The sequence below is a fragment of the Pimephales promelas genome, chromosome 13, assembly GCF_988280905.1.
Source record: "Pimephales promelas chromosome 13, fPimPro1.hap1.1, whole genome shotgun sequence".
In the NCBI taxonomy this organism is placed as follows: Eukaryota; Metazoa; Chordata; class Actinopteri; order Cypriniformes; family Leuciscidae; genus Pimephales; species Pimephales promelas.
Window position 1 is genome coordinate 17019201 of NC_142781.1, and position 16580 is coordinate 17035780.

At 39.1% G+C, this 16580-nt stretch overlaps 2 protein-coding genes across 2 annotated transcripts; one reads left to right on the top strand and one right to left on the bottom strand.

The window, feature by feature from the left end:
• The first annotated feature begins 347 nt into the window (after positions 1-347).
• LOC120478264 (zinc finger protein 521) lies at positions 348-7122 on the top strand. The gene is made up of 3 exons (XM_039670087.2): positions 348-584; positions 1658-1855; positions 2723-7122. Exons 1-3 carry the CDS (start codon positions 545-547, stop codon positions 5347-5349), a joined length of 2865 nt encoding a protein of 954 aa, XP_039526021.2. The 5' UTR covers positions 348-544; the 3' UTR covers positions 5350-7122.
• Positions 7123-10146: 3024 nt separating this feature from the next.
• Positions 10147-15369, bottom strand: gpr132b (G protein-coupled receptor 132b). The gene is made up of 2 exons (XM_039670107.2): positions 15062-15369; positions 10147-12525 (listed from the first exon to the last, which is right to left on the bottom strand). Exon 2 carries the CDS (start codon positions 12521-12523, stop codon positions 11438-11440), a length of 1086 nt encoding a protein of 361 aa, XP_039526041.2. The 5' UTR covers positions 12524-12525; positions 15062-15369; the 3' UTR covers positions 10147-11437.
• Between the last annotated feature and the right edge of the window lie 1211 nt (positions 15370-16580).

The window sequence follows — 16580 nt, forward strand, 5'->3', positions numbered from 1 at the left end:
AGATAATAGGCAAACTCAAATATCTAACATCAATTTTTTCCTAAATCAAATTATTTTAGCTTTTCTAAATCACATGCTACAGCAAAAATGCATTTAGTCTATTGTAGTCTATGTGTGTGATCAGTGTTTACTTGCAATTATTTTACGGGATTCGTGTGGAAACAAAACATACAAAGTTAATTTTGACGTGTGAAACATAACTGAGAGCTATAAACTATAGCAATCTCTGAGCAATAAAACTGTCTTTTGGAGTGCCGGCATGTGTGTGTGTGTGTTTGTCTGTCTGTTCGTGTGTTGAGTGATTACGCATCTCTCTCTCGCGCGCGCGCGTCCCCGGTGGCGCAGAGCGTGTATGGAGTCATCCCGTTGCTGTAGGCGGGGGCGAGCCCCTTTGCCCGTGATATTAATGTGTTTTCCCGCTATGCCAGTCTATGAAACATCACGCACGCATTGGCTATTGCTTGCCTCTTGTGTTGTCCTTCGTTTGCAAACAGTGGATAGGAACTTAACCCGTTTGTGTTGACAGCTGCTGAAGTCCTTTACAATGACTCGTCGAAAACAGTCGAAGCCCAGACCTTTGAAAGGTACGAAAGGTTTTTTTTTTTAATCACTTGCTTCCTTTTTGTCTTAAGTGAAACACGACCGGGGGACAAATCGAATGAATGACCCCAGTTAGTTGCATAGCCTCCAGATTAATGTTGCGCAAACTGGAAATGTTTTGGACCAGAACTTTCATTTAACTTTCAATGCATTCTAGAGGAATCTAATTTCATTGAGATTGGTTTGTCATCACTCTTGCACGTGATAAATATGTATTTATTATAATAAATATGTATTATGTATGTATTATAATCAATGTAATATTATAGTTTTATTGGGTTTCTTGGACAACGAATTTATCTAAGCTCAGCTGTACTCAAAACTGAATGTGTGTGTGTGTGTGTGTGTCCTGGTAAACCCCATAATGTGGGGACATTTATTGTCTCCTTGAGGAAAATAGCTTTGAAATTATTCTAAGTAATGTTTTTTTTTTTAATGGTAAAAATGCAGAATGTTTCCTGTGAAGGGTAGGGTTAGTGTATGATGTGTAGTGTATTAAAAGGGAATGAAATATACAGTTTGTACAGTATAAAAATCATGATGTCTATGGAAAGTCCCAATAAAATATGAAAACACAATAATAAATTGTAAGGATCCATAAATGTTGAGGATTAGATTTAAAAGGGAACATAAAATATTAGCTCCGTATATAAAAAAAAATAAAGTACCAAACATGACATATAAACAAAAGTTTGCGTACTGTTTGTGTAAAGGTTTGAAAAGTTCCCTGACTGTTTGCAAATTAAATCTATTAGTTTTCTATATGTCTTGTCATATTGCCGTGTGGCTCTGTTATGTCACCTTGTAATCACCGAATACAAATGTTAAATGGACTGTTTAAAGAGCAAAAATGCACACAATGGTACTCCCCTGGATGAAAAACAGACTAAAAAAAAGTTGATATTTGTTTAGTCTTTGCTTTTTTTTTCATGCCACAGGGGTGCCATAGTGTACCAAATGGTTCACCAGAGATGGAAAAAAGTGCTTGATTTCTTGTTATATTATATCCGGCAGTTATGGCCATGACCTTTTCTTGCTATCAATCTGTTCTACACAGGTCAAGCTGACAGGTTAAATACAAAGGAAGATAGTGTGATTTTGGGGAAGAAACGTTGCTCCTGGGAAAGAAGAAAAGAGAGGGATGAGGAGAGGGAACATTGTGGGGAAGAGAAGGATGAAGTTGCTAAAGAACACAAGAGTGCAAGCCTAAAACAATCTGAATCCTTCACCCAAGAGATGCACTGCCATGGTTCAGGTACACGCAAATTCATTCCTGCACTATCCTTCTTTCTATAGGATCCTTTACGGTGAATATTTTATCCAGTTTTTTTTTATATTTATCCCCTCTCTGTATCCCTTACACAGGCAGATTAAAAAGAAGAGAGACCTCTGGGGTTTTATGTTCAGGGTTTAGTGTCTCTGCATGTTTGTGTGACCTTTGAATTGGGTATATTTGCAATTCCCTATTTGCACAATAACAGAATGAATCATGCCTTTACAAATGATTTTGGATTTATGATATTGGAATTGCTAATCATGTGAAGAAATGTTTTTAATATGTTTTATCCTTTTAAGCAGATGCATTAATCCTTTGATTTGGTGTACAATTTAGTACCATGATTTGGGTTCTGTTTTTTCTCTTGAACATGTTTAGTACTTTAAAGTAGCAGCACTCCATTTGCTCAAACTGTGAATCTGGTCCTCTCACACTGACAGCAATTTTAGTCACAGTGGGACTGCTCATTATGTGGCCACATACCGAGCTAATTACATCTAAAAAAGTGTGAAAAAGAGCATCCAATTCATATTTTAAAAAAAAACAGTAAAAACAGTATTTGTCTTACACAAAAACAGTTAGGATATGAATTAGGGTGACAGCAAAAAACAGCAGTGTCACATTTCAGTTTTCCTTGTTGGAGAAAGTATCTTGTTACTGTAAAAGCTACGCTACTTTGACAAAAGAGTTACATTACTGAACATTTACTTAAATTAGTAACATTGCTTGATTAAATTACTTTTAGTTAGTTACTCCCAACACTACTGGTGTATTTAGTGGTGTGTTTTTGGCAAAAACTTTTTTATGAAAGTTGTAAATGCATTTTCCTCTCTTCTCTTTCCATAGAAAATCATAATGTTGAGGAAGATGAAATATGTCGTTTAGCTTCTCTTTCCTCTGCTCACTCCTCCATTGACCATGAAGATGGATGTGAGCTTGGATTCAAGGGAGACACATATAGAGATCATCAGAGACTCAATCAGTGCAGAAGGGCAAACACCCCTTTGCCTGGCAACAGTTCAGTACCTCTCGAATTATTCCAAACGGATGTCAGCAGTGAGAGCCCCACGATAAGCAAACAGGGCTTGAGTAATCAATATGAACAGGGCAGTGCTACATCCTCCCGACATCTCTCTCTTGTAAATAATCCGCAGAATAACATGGGGGAATCTGAGAAAACACAACCTCCAGATTTTGCTGCACAAGATCAGTCATGTTTCTCAATGCCAGAATGCACTTGTGCCACCTCACACATGTCCAGTCCAGCCACTCCAAATGCTCCAGGAGTATCTCCTTGTGCAGAAAAGAGAAAGTCTCAGTTTGTCTCAAACAATTGTTTAGGAATCTCCAAAAAGCTCAAGGTTTTCAATGATTTTGTTCATTGTCACAACTGCATGGACCATAGAGCATGTCCACAGACCCCACTCAAGGACAATGAAATCCACCCAAGTTCTGAGATCCTGACCTTTCCATCGGAACTAAAGGAGCACCAGAAAGAGGCTAATGTGATGCTAGATCACTCCGTGTTGCTTGAAGCTGCAATCACAGCGGCCGTTCAGACAGTTCTTCAGTGTAGCTTCTGTCCCACATCATTAAAAGACCTGAAAGCCCTTCAAGAGCATGTTCGCCAATCACACAACTCAGCTTTAATCGAAAGCAACGTCTTTTTCTGTCCCCAGTGCTTCCGAGGATTCCTCACAAAGGACACGCTAGATAATCACGTGCGGCAGACACACTGTAAAAACCAGAGTCTGAAACTTGATCCAGATGCAGAGGAAACAGCAGAAAGACAGTCTTTGCAATTCTGTCCATACTGCACCCATTTGCCTACATTTAACAGTAAGGTAAAACTGATGCAGCATATCAAAAAGACACACAAGAACAATAATTTGATGAACCTTAAAGAAGGAAGGAAGACAATGGGTTCAACATCACCCCAATCAATCAAGAGTGTGGCCCAAAAAACTAGCTATGGTGCATTACCTTCAACCGACTTCATCTGTGACCACTGTGGGGCTAAATACACCGATCTGGATCTGTTTCAAACTCACTTGAGTTCCCACCTGAAGAGTATGCTTCCAAAACGTACGTGTCCCGAGTGTTTCAAGGATTTCCCAAACCAGGAGTCTTTTAAGGAACACACAGTGTCTCATTTTAGCAATTCATCTACACTCTACTTCTGTGAAAGCTGTAGTAAGTCCTTTACCAGTGTCAAAGACTTACATGGGCACCTACTTGAGATGCACACCGTTGTGTTTTACCGATGTTCCCTCTGCCAGCAGATATTCGACTCCACGGTGTCTATTCAGGTTCACCTGGCCTCCGAGCACAGTAACAAGAAAACCACATTCCACTGTACGTCGTGCGAATGGGACTTCAAGCAAGAGCATGACTTGCACCTGCATGTCAAACAGAAACATCTTGACAAACAATGCAAGATGTACTGTTGCATCTTCTGTGCAGAGTCCTTTACCACAGACATTGAGTTGCAGTGTCATATCACGACACATAGCGACAAATGCAGTCCCTGTGTCTGTACCAATACCAGATCTCCCCTCGAGGTGCCCTTACACGAGAAACTCTGTGCCAAGAGTGCTGAAGGTAACAACGTGACCCCTCCACCTGTCTCCGAACCAGTTGCCAAAGACAGCGCTGGAAAGCTGCCAGTGAATAGTGAAATAAGAGTCGGTAAGGTGGAATCGCTGTTTAGCCCTCCCACCGAAAGCAAAGGGAAGGCAAATCTGAACGATCCTATGTTTGCCTGTGAAATCTGTGGTGCTTCTTACACCATGCAGTCCTTGCTCGCCAACCACCAGCTGCGAGATCACCACATCCAGCCTGGGGAGAGTGGCACTCTCAAGCGCAAAGTGGAGGCAATCCAAGGGAGCCACAAATGCAAAGACTGTTCCAAGACCTTCTTCACTGAGATGGCACTGTGGGAGCACGTCCAGACTCATCTAGGCCCCACCAAGCACTGCCAATGCCCCATCTGTGGAGAGCGCTTCCCTTCACTGCTAACTCTGACTGAACACAAGGTCACCCACAGCAGGAGCTTGGACACAGGCAACTGCCGCATCTGCAAGCTTCCTCTTCGCAGTGAGGAGGACTTCCTGGAACACTGTCAGAGGCACCCCGACCTGCACAACTCGCTGACAGGCTTCCGCTGTGTGGTGTGCATGCAGACGGTCACCTCCACTCTTGAGCTGAAAATTCATGGAACTTTCCACATGCAAAAGGTCCAGGGTGATGATCTGATCAACAGCCGCATGGATCCCTCCATCCTTAATCCTGACCTTAAAATCTCCTCAAGTGTTGCTCAGCAGGAAACGGTCACTATGAATGTCAGTACATTTGAGCATAGACTCCGAGACGATAAGACTAGCATTTCCGTAGTCAATTGTTGTTCGGCTACGGCACTCATACCAGAGGAGAGAAGCAATAAGAACACTCTCACACAGACCACAACAGTTTGAGTTAACCTTAAATAAAGGGCATCATTTGTAAAGGACAATATAAAGGGGCTGGCGCCCAGAGTGGGGGTTACGAGTTACTGTGCCCCACTCCCTCCCGCTGAATGCGAGTGAGTGAAAGTGCAGAGCGAGCATGCATTCGAAATTACAAACGCACCCGGGTTGGTTGCTTTCCTCTACAAATGCGATGTTTTTAGTGCCCTGGCACCAGCTCCGACAATATATGTACTCTTCTGATTGCTTGTGTACTGGAGTATGTTTTCACTTGTATTTAGACCCTAAATGTGTGAAGACTTGTTTTGGAGAGGCTGTTTTCTCCCTAAAAATCATTTTTCTTGTTTGAGATGCTTAGCAAATGACTAATTCTCCCAAGTGCAAGTCTTATCTTCATTGGACACTTCTGAGGCTCTGAACTCAGATTTACTGCTATATTTGGAGCATTTCCTCTCTCTTCGTTGCATTTTACGATAAATCCTTGTGTTAAGAAATGGAAGTGGATCTTTGTGGATCTAGACAGTAATGAGTTGCTGATGACTGAAACTGCAGATGCGCAGAGGGGCACAAAAGAGGATGAGATGTGGGCCGTGGGACTTGATGTTCTGAGGGAGAGAGTCATTAGCAGTGTTTAATCTAATTGAAATCTGAGCGGACTCTTGGTAAACTTTATGGATTAGATGTAGGGCTTTTGGACAATGACATCTGATAATCACAAAACAGTTGTAATGTTATCTATTTTTATTTTGTATTATGTATTTTTAGTAAAATACCATCATCTCTACCTTTTTATAATTTTGAATCACAATTCCAATGTGTCTTGTTAGTTGTATATCTGTAAATGATGTTCTATTGCAACCAAAAAAAAGTAAATTTTGTTTATGGGTAAATGTGTGTATGTGATGTGTTTACATTTTCAGTTCTCCATTGTTGATAAAAAAGTAAAAAAAAAAAAAAACTTTATCATCTTTCTGGACCAATGTAGTTCAATGATTGTGTATTTTCTTAGTCTTCTGTAGAACATCCAAAAAAAATCATAAATTAGAAATAAGATTAATATTGTTTATGACACTAATAAACTGAAATAAGTTGTTCTGGTTGGGAAAAAAAGGTTTTAACATTTTTTTAGCTCCTTAATATACTTTTTTTTCTTTTTTTTAAGGTTGGCAATGTTTCACTTAATTCTGAACCTTGATATCATACTTGAGAATAATACATCTGGGTAGAGAAAAATGACTTCTGCGCTTTACTGGGGTGAAACTGCATGGCAGGATTTTACTTCATTCAAAGTGTTTGTCCATGTGTGTATTTAATTATAAGCAGTGAAACTTTCCATTTAATTAACAAATTATTTTATATTTAACAAGTCAACTAAATGTGTGCAGTGCAGCACAGAGTTATGTTTTTGCATGTTTTAGAGAATGTAAATTGGGTATTAGTGCCCTGAAGCTGCAGAAAACTGCTACCTCATTTGGAAATACCCCTCAATCACCATGACAGCAGCTGGCCTTGACCGACACGGGAAGGAAAAGCGACAAAAATGTGTGCACGACTGGACAGTAAAAATACATTTGTCATAAATATTACAATATTATTATTACACCCAGCCATAAATTTAACTGAGTGCAGGGTGTTATTTTTTTATTTTTTATTTTTGTAAATAGGCCTACTAAAAAAGTCAAAAACTTGACAGGGTTAATGACCCTGTCTTCTCCAGACTGATTTTTTTATAATCATAATTCAAATGCTGTCATATTATTATTTTATATTATACTATTTATTTCCATGCTATAGAGACAGATGATCATACAAGAAAATAAATACGAGTTGGAATTAAAACATGAACTTGGTTTTCCTTTTGTCTGTCCAGGCTATATGCCAAGATAAAGTCGGCTGTGAAAACATGATGCCCGGACCATCTGTCAATAACAAGCGTCTCTCGAGTGAGTCGAGTGAGAGGAGAAATGACAAAAAAGACAGTGAAGAGTTTTTAAGGTTGCAGGGTTATGGAGTGTTACTGGCACAGAGACGGCAAGTGTTGAGTTTGATGGTATTTAACATTTTTAATTCTATAAAACAGAATTGGAAAAAAAATAAAGAACATTAATTAAGAACAGCACAGTGACAGTAGTGCAAATGCCTACACTGTATAGTACTAGTAGGCTAGGCTATTCTTCTTACAGGGATAAGAGTGAATATGCCTAAATCGAGGCATGGTAAATCTAGAACTGAACTGCCATCTCAAAAATTTGAGCTGACAAAGATCCTTTATGCTCAGTCAGGCCTTGCAGGTGCACTCCAAAGAAATGTAAGGTCTGTGTCATGTCAACATCCTCCCGGGATGGAAACTGGGGTGAAAGGTTCCTCTTCCTACCGATGTCCAACATCATCACATTTTTTTCACATTGCGTCACTATCACTAATCATTCCTCTGTGTTCTCCCTTCTCTTCACGTCTTACATATCCAACAACCCCATATCCCGCCTCAGAGTGTCCTTCTGCAAGCTACACCAATGACAGTTTGATCCAACTGTCAGTTTTCATTTTCTGGGCTAAATGGAATTCTGTCAGGCTAAATTCTGTTTTTCACAAGACACAAAACATTTGATAGTTCACGCAAAAATGAAAATTTTGTTATTAGCTACTTACCCCCAAGTTGTTCCAAACCTGTGTGAGTTTCTTTCTTCTACTGGACACAAAAGAAGATATTTTGAAGAATGTGGGTAACAGTCGACTGAACCCACTATGGAAGTCAATGGTGCCGTCAAAAATGTCTGGTTAACATTTTTCAAAACCACATATTTTGCGTAGAGATTTCTATAATGAAATGGTTAATATGGTTTTAGTTAGAATTTTTTATCATTTGATTTATTTGTTTAAAATTGGCAGAAAATGCCAATGTAACAGTAGTGATGGCTGATGGCCATTCTTTATTAAATATAATATTATGCACAAACTAGGTTATGGCACTGTTGTACAGCCCATTTGATTATTAGACTATGTGCTTTAATGTACACTATAATTTCTAATACATTATAATATATTTACATTTAATTTGCAATTAGGTCATATAAAATGTTGCAGCATGACAAAGAACATTGTGGAAATAGAAGGAACGCATCAAATCAAATGAAAAAGCAATGACTGTCCTTTCGCATGTTCACATTATGACCAGCAGGTGGAGGTGCAAGATTGTGTGCTCAGTAGCCTAAATAGCCTACCGATTCCGAATGTGTGTCTTTTATTAGTATACATATTTTACGTACTTCTCGACGTTGTGAAGCTCCTTGTAAAGTCAGTTGTGGCAGCAGTTCAACAGTTTTCTCCATCCATCCATCTCATGTGGACTTGTTAGCACCTGCAGGTCCTTGCAGTCAGCTGTTTCCCGTTATGTCCCATCACTCCCATAATTGTTTCAGGATGTTCGTGCAAAACTACACTTAAAGGAATAGCAGACGATTACGCTGTCGCTGACAGTAATTTTGAATAGCAAAAGTTATAGTAAATGTATTTACAATAACTGTTCAGTAAAATAGCAATTGACTGCATCCTCTGGCCTGCATATATGCATATATGCATATATGTATTTATTTATACTGTGTTATTTATTTAACGTAGGTTGTTACAATGCATAATGTTTCGTTACTATATGTGGCCTCACAAATTGCCCCTTGGGGACAAATAAAGTGTTTTGAATTGAATTGAATTGCATTCAAAAGTTAAACCCTAAAATATTAATTGCACGCATATAGCCTATACAGCCTAGGTCTACTAGACCTAGGCTGTATAGGCTATATGCGTGCAATTAATATATATATATATATATATATATATATATATATATATATCGGTTTAGAAGGGCATGGAGGCTTATAAAGGACAAATTTTATTTCATTTAAATTAAAAGTTCACAACACTAAGATTATGGATTTGACAGGCGATCCCATGAGTGATGAATTCCCACAGCAAGGTAGGTTGGTCTAAGGTGTTTTCTTTACAGCCCTCCTTTGTTAATGCATTAATAACACATTTCATGAAGCATATCAAGAGGGATAGGCGACTCAAAGAAAGAAAGAGAGAAAATTAAGAGCCAACGGAACAAAAAGAAATGGCTTTGAGAAAAACACTCAAGCTCTGGGGATTTGTTATAGATTTGAAAAGAACTACAGAAGGCCTAAATTAGTGTAACATCTCTGTGTTAGGCCAAACAATGGTATTGCAAATAATACACTGTTATATTTAGGTTACTAGTCAGCCAACACGTTTTTCTGAATTCTCGTGATCAACCACATTTCACAGAAGTGACTTTTGTTTCACACATTTGATGTGAAAAGTCTTGTATGAGTAAAGAGTTGCGTGGAATCGCATGACGGCAGTGCCAAAACCAAAACAAGACAAAGACAAGTCAATCAGTCGGTCTCCGCCAGATGCCCAGGGCTTCACAACAGGGGCGGATACCACTGGCCTTATTGTTTGCTATTGGCTGAGTAGGCCTACAGCTGCTGGCTACTTAATTATTCATTGAGGGAAGGTCCAATTAGGAACTTATCTTGGTCACGGAGTTAATTATTCAGGAAATTTACGGAAAAGGAGAGGGCAGACATTCCAGATGATGTTTGTGTGTGGTTTGCTTATAGCTTTTTCATAAAAACGACACCAAGAATATCACATGCATGTTGTGTTATGCACAGAGGAAGGATGCTGCTGCACGGCATTTAATCGGCCGATTTACTGTGGTTCTCAGCAATTAATGCACACAGTCACATTTTTTTAAAAAAAGCACAAAAATGGTCAACACATCAGAGATTATTTTTCAGCGATCCAACTTTTAATGCTGAATTGACAAATGATCATGTTAACTCATTTAAATTTCATTGTGTCCTGAGAATCTTAGGAGCTTGTGAAACACATATTAAACAACAACCTTTTCAGCTAGTTTATGCCGAGTTGATAGGATTTATGTTACTCTCTTGTAATCTTGAGTTTATTTACAGTTTCTTAAAAGAATAGCATTATGTGCAAATTGTCCATCATAATTTACTGGTGACTGTTTGAGAAAAGATTGACTCCAAAATGTTAAAGTCTAAATTATAAACAAGACTTGGGAAAATAGGACAAGTGGGAAAATCAAGCAAAACAAGTGCTACACCTAACAAAGCTTGAAAAACTATACAATAGATTGTGTACCGAGTCCTGAAATATAACATGAAAACAAAAGGACAAAATTCATCATAAAACAAAACACATCCATTATAAAACCTTATATAAAACCCCCCAATAATTTAAGTAATATACATGTTAAAGTTAAACTCGACGAAAAACACTGTTATCACTAAAAGGCATGCTCTTTAACACTGACACATTAACATTTACAGTGTTACAGTAAATTATTTCAGAATGAAGACACTGATACTGTATGTCGTTTGAAACAGTCTGTCACGGACATTAGACCATCCACTGACCATTTGATGATTTATTGCACACAAAAAAGTCAAAACACTTGCCAAAACAGCAAGCTCTAATGTGATTGGCTGGGTTGATACAACCTCTGGTTTTCTTGATACAACCCACTTAGATTCAGAAGTCATGTTTAGTGAAGGTACTGAGCTGCCGCATTGAACTGGATTTGCCCGTTTGCTCAGTTTGTGGCATCAAATCTTTGAATGATATTCAGAGATTTCAGGCACTTAGTTGCAAGTAAATGAAATATATCCCAGATCATGTCTGTAAATTCTTTTATATTTATACCTTTTGGATGTGAATAAAATTCTACCAATTTTATAAACATTTTCTGCTATTTTATTTTGTGAACAGTGCTCTGAAAACAAATTCAAGTATACCGAGTCACTTTAAATGGGATAGGCCCTTTCCTGTGAGCCTGAGCTTCTCAACAATCTGGAGAATATGCTTAAAACGAGTCCAGTGCAAGCTATTCAGAAGCTTCAAACGTTCTGAGACGGAAGCAGATTTAGAAGGTGTGAAACGCACAGAGATAATCTTGATAACCTTTCATTCCATACCCCAACACAACAACAGGAAATTCACTTCAATTCGCATCAAGTAAAAAAAAATAAGCATGTCCAATGCTTCTACAATTTCAGCATTGTGTGGGACAAGTCGTTCTCATTTCATTGCCCTTTCCTGAGACGGGGTCTGAATTGCTTTTGGAGCTGTGCATGTTGTGCTGGCTACTGTGTGTCGAGCGCTGACTCGAGAGGACTTTGTTACAAAGCGACGCCATGCCTCTTCTGATCTCCTGACGGATATTGTTGCTGGAGAGCACGTAAAGAATGGGGTTGATGGCGCTGTTGAAAGTCGACAGTCCCAAAGAGATTTTGTAGGGCGTGTAGATGTACTTTTCAAAGTGACACAGCTTCTGCAGGTCGGGGAAGTGGAACGTGATGGCGCGCATGAGCAAGATAACGTGGTACGGAGCGAAACAGATCAAAAACAACGCCACCACCGCCACAGCCAGGTAGCGCACCTTTTCTTTCTGACGGGGCAGGAGGCCTGTGCTGGCCTGCACGTTTGCAAGAATGGCCCTGTTGGTGAAGATCAGGATGGCCAGGGGGATACAAAAGCCTACGCAAAATCGAGCGTAGTTGAATGCCGTAACCATCTTTGTGCTCTGGCCTGGCTCGAAACAGCGGCGACTCCCTTCGGCAGCGTCCCCTTCGCGCATGATGAAGACGGGCGCGTGAACCAAGCCTACTACCATGTAGATGGAAAACGCTATGAGAGCTGCAATCCGTTTCTGGCGAAGACCGCGAGATTCAATTGCATAGACCACCGCCACGTAGCGATCGATGGACACGCAGCAGAGCAGGAAGATGCTGATGTACATGTTGTTGAAGAACACAAATCCAGTCACTTTGCAGGCCATCGAGCTCCAGGGCCACACGTGGTTTTTACTGACGTACACCGTCCACAAAGGCAGCGTGAAGAGGTAAGTGAGATCGCACAAGGACAGGCTGAACAGGTAGATGCCGAGGACGTTCTTCAGACACACCTGGTGGAGGGTGAGGTAGAGCGTGATCAAGTTGGCTGGCAGGCCGATGATAAAAACCACAATGTAGAACAGCATCAGAGGAATACGGTCCCTCTCAAATGATATCGGACAGGACACCTGACTTCCGTTCATGGTCGTCATGATGCTCTGTGCCACAGTGGATTCATGCATCATATCTGAGGGGGAAAAATAAAGAGAGAAATTAGAATAAGCGGTTAAACAGAACTGTAGGAGTACCGAACATGACTTGGTAGAAAAAAAGTCACTGTATTTATACCCTATAAAACTCATTACTCAATACTAAAGTATTACTCACTTTTAATTGTACCAAACCCAAAAGAAGATATTTTGAAGAATTTTGGTAACCAGACAGTTGACAGTAGCCACTGACTTCCACAGTAGGAAAAAAAATAATACGGAAGCCAATGAGTGTCGTCAAATGTTTGATTACTGACATTCTTCAAAATATCTTATTTAGTGTTCGATAGAAGAAAGAAATTCATAGAGGTTTGGAACAACTTGAGGGTGGGTATGTGATGAAAAACGTTTCTTTTTTGGGTGGACTATCATTTTAACTAAACAAATCTTTTTTTCAAGTCATTTCGTTCATTGAATAAACCAAATGACTCTGCGCATCACAGAACAGAGCAAGGTGAGCATTTGTGCTTATAAAACTTAAAGTTATTTATTTATTTTTGAAATGACCGATCGTTTCGCTAGATAAGACCCTTATTTATCGTCTGGTATCATATCGTCATTGTGGTGAACGTGAAAAAAAATCAAATAAAAAAGAAATGGGTTGACAAATATTTTTAAGAATTGTTTCTACATTAGTGAAGCAATCATTGTCTGAGTTTTGAACCTACAATGAATATTTCTGTCTTTGATTCAAAAGTACATTTTGAGGCGCACAACATCCATCGAATTGCACAACTAAGGTGACACTTTGGCACATTTCTAAGCGATTTTGCTTCGAGGTGACCATTGACCATTCCAATGTTTCAGTGTTTCTGCCATGTCTCATCCAGTGTAAAACACCCCCTTTCCCCTTCATTTCCAGCAAAGCACAATGCACCACTCCCTAGTTTTGCCCCAGCTAGACAAGACAGCCACTGAAATATTCATCACGACCCCATCATCCACGAGGAGTGCATCAGAACGGAAACACACTAGTGGGAACCATATGTGTTGGTAGGCTATATTGGAACGTGAATGCTATAATTACATGAATCATCATGTATCGTTCTTGGGAATATTTGGGAATATTATAAAGAATGGTAAATGAGACCAAAAAGCAATACACTCCAAAAAAATGCTGGATTGTTTTAACCCAACTTTGGGTCAAATATGTACAAACCCAGTCATTGGGTTACATTTTTTAATTACATTTTTAAGCAAACGTTTGGGTTTGTCCATATTTGACACAAAGTTGGGTTAAAACAACCCAGCATTTTATGAACAGTTACTGAGCAAGACGTTTTTTAAAGTTCAGACAGAAATGTATGCAGTCAAACCACCCACTTATAGGTTCATGCGCAATAGCTGACTAAGAGTCCCTCCTTTTCTTTGTACTCATTTCTCGCTTTCCACTTTGGGGAAAAACCGAGACCTTGCACAAGAACTCTACTGAGGATTGGGAAAGTAAAGAGTGCAAGGATTTCACTTGACCTTGTATTGTCACTAACCGGAACAGTTGGATTGGCAATAAAGCCATTGAGCATATTCACACATAAGTCAGTGGACTGGAGAGAGAAGAATGAATAGATTAAGTACACTAAGTTAAATTCATTAAGTCTTTAGTCTTGATTGTGTTCTGTGACCTACTTATAGTCATTAAATCACTGTACGGGTGTTAAGACAGACACTGTGACTTTTGGATCAGATGAAACCTTTTATTCCCTTGTCTCATATCATTAGTGTCAAGACACTGGCGATGCTCAATGTGACCATTTTTAGACGCTGCAGGCAGATTCTTGGAAACAAGCTCAACCTTATAAGAGATGATGCTCTCTATAGTATGAAGGGATCATCCAATTTGTATTATCTGAAAATGTATTTTATGTATCAGTAATGGAAGTCTATAAGCTGGCATCTTATTAAATATTCATGATTCCTTTGTTTAAAGCTAACCACAAAATCAACCCATATCTCTCAAGTTAATTTGATTTATTTAATTTGTCTGCTTGAAATATATGGCATTTAACACTTTAAGAGCCAGTTTTTAAAATGGGGGGGGGGGCACAGAGAAGAAACCAACTGAAAATGTCATGTCATTTCTGCTAAATTAAAAATAGATCTCTTTGTAACTAATTATCTGCTAAGGGTTCTCTAATAAAGCTGTTGTAAATAAAACAAAAAGTTGCCTAATGTGTTAAAGTTTTAAAGAAGTTCTAGGCTAAAGTTTTATAAGAAAATATTATCATTTAATTCAATGTTATATTCTGTTTCTTCGTAATCATGTAGAAAATTTACAAGAAATTTCCAAGTAAAATCTGACTTTTTTTTCCCAGTGTGATAAAGTGCAGGTTAATTAAGTCATTAATGAAAGAAAATAAAGTGTTTTAGGGAAAACCCACATAGCTTTTCCAGGGAAAACACTGCACACATCCTGTTTTCAGATTGTGGCATGCCACACAAAAATTATTTAGACTAGTTAAGCCTAAAAGCAAATATGACATTTTCTATGAATGTAACAAATTGCGTGGATCTTACCTCCAAATACAGTTAAGAATGTGTCCTCTCTTCATCTATAAGCATCTATCTAAGAACGACCAGCGTAGCAGAGCTCTTGACAGGCCCCTCTCAGCAGCGCGTGTGATGATGAAGGGCAGCGCGACTCACGAGCACATCTCTACACCACATAGCCTACTACGACCACGTGATCGTCCCACACTTCTGCTTTGCTTTCTTTGACAGCAGGCTCAAATAAGGCACTTTGAATGAATGAGAGAAGGTACAAATAAACTATGCCTCTAAACACGGTGATAACTTCATTTATAGAACACCCTTTTGGCATCAGTGGCGCGTTTTGTGTTTGTGAACGTCAGCAAATGGAGTGGACGTGGCACCCACGCGCATGATACTCAAAAGTCAGCTGGGGATTTTCTTCACAAATTTCCACAACAAAGGGAACCTAAACAAGCCTACTAATATTAAACAGGCCTACAAAAAAAATCTATAAAAAAATCTAAATAAAATTGATCTTGATTGTTAACATAGCCTACAACATAATTATTTGTTTTTTAACCAAGTAAGTTCCAGGGCTTGATCACAGCATATTTCTGAAACTAAACCCTCGAAAGGTAACGGGAATCCCCTACCAATCTGACGAATCAACTGACAAAGACTAAAAGAAAAAGCGAAGTAACTGCAAAGACTTTATAAATAGCCTTAACAGTCAATGCATGGTGTGACAATGCAAAGACAAAACAACTAATGTAATCTAATGTCCTTAAATGGAAATATGAAATAAAGTTCTTCTATGAAAAGTGTGTGGTATATACAGTCAGGGAAATAAGTATGTGAACACCTTGCTATTTTGCAAGTTCTCCCACTTAGAAATCACGGAGGGGGCTGAAATTGTCATCGTAGGTGCATGTCCACTGTGAGAGACATAATCTAAAAAAAATTTTTTTTAACTATTTATTTGTGTGATACAGCTGCAAATAAGTATTTGAACACCTGAGAAAATCAATGTTAATATTTGGTACAGTAGCATTTGTTTGCAATTACAGAGGTCAAATGTTTCCTGTAGTTTTTCACCAGGTTTGCACACACTGCAGGAGGGATTTTGGCCCACTCCTCCACACAGATCTTCTCTAGATCAGTCAGGTTTCTGTTCTGTTGCTGAGAAAAACAGAGTTTGAGCTCTCTCAAAAGATTCTCTATTGGGTTTAGGTCTGGAGACTGTGTGCTTGGGGTCATTGTCATGTTGGAAGACCCAGCCTCGACCCATCTTCAATGCTCAAACTGAGGGAAGGAGGTTGTTTCCCAAAATCTCGAAATACATGGCCACGGTCATCCTCTCCTTAATACAGCGCAGTCGCCCTGTCCCATGTGCAGAAAAACACCCTCAAAGCATGATGCTACCACCCCCATGCTTCACAGTAGGGATGGTGTTCAACTCATCATTCTTCTTCCTCCAAACATGGTTAGTGGAATTATGACCCAAAAGTTCTATTTTGGTTTATTTTTGGCCTTCTCCCATGACTCCTCTGGATCATCCAAATGG

Coding starts and splice junctions, on each gene's coding strand:
- gpr132b (XM_039670107.2), bottom strand. CDS start 12,523: ATGATGCATGAATCCACTGTGGCACAGAGCATCATGACGACCATGAAC.
- LOC120478264 (XM_039670087.2), top strand. CDS start 545: ATGACTCGTCGAAAACAGTCGAAGCCCAGACCTTTGAAAG. Junction 585..1,657: donor GAAGCCCAGACCTTTGAAAG/GTACGAAAGGTT, acceptor TGTTCTACACAG/GTCAAGCTGACAGGTTAAAT. Junction 1,856..2,722: donor GATGCACTGCCATGGTTCAG/GTACACGCAAAT, acceptor CTCTTTCCATAG/AAAATCATAATGTTGAGGAA.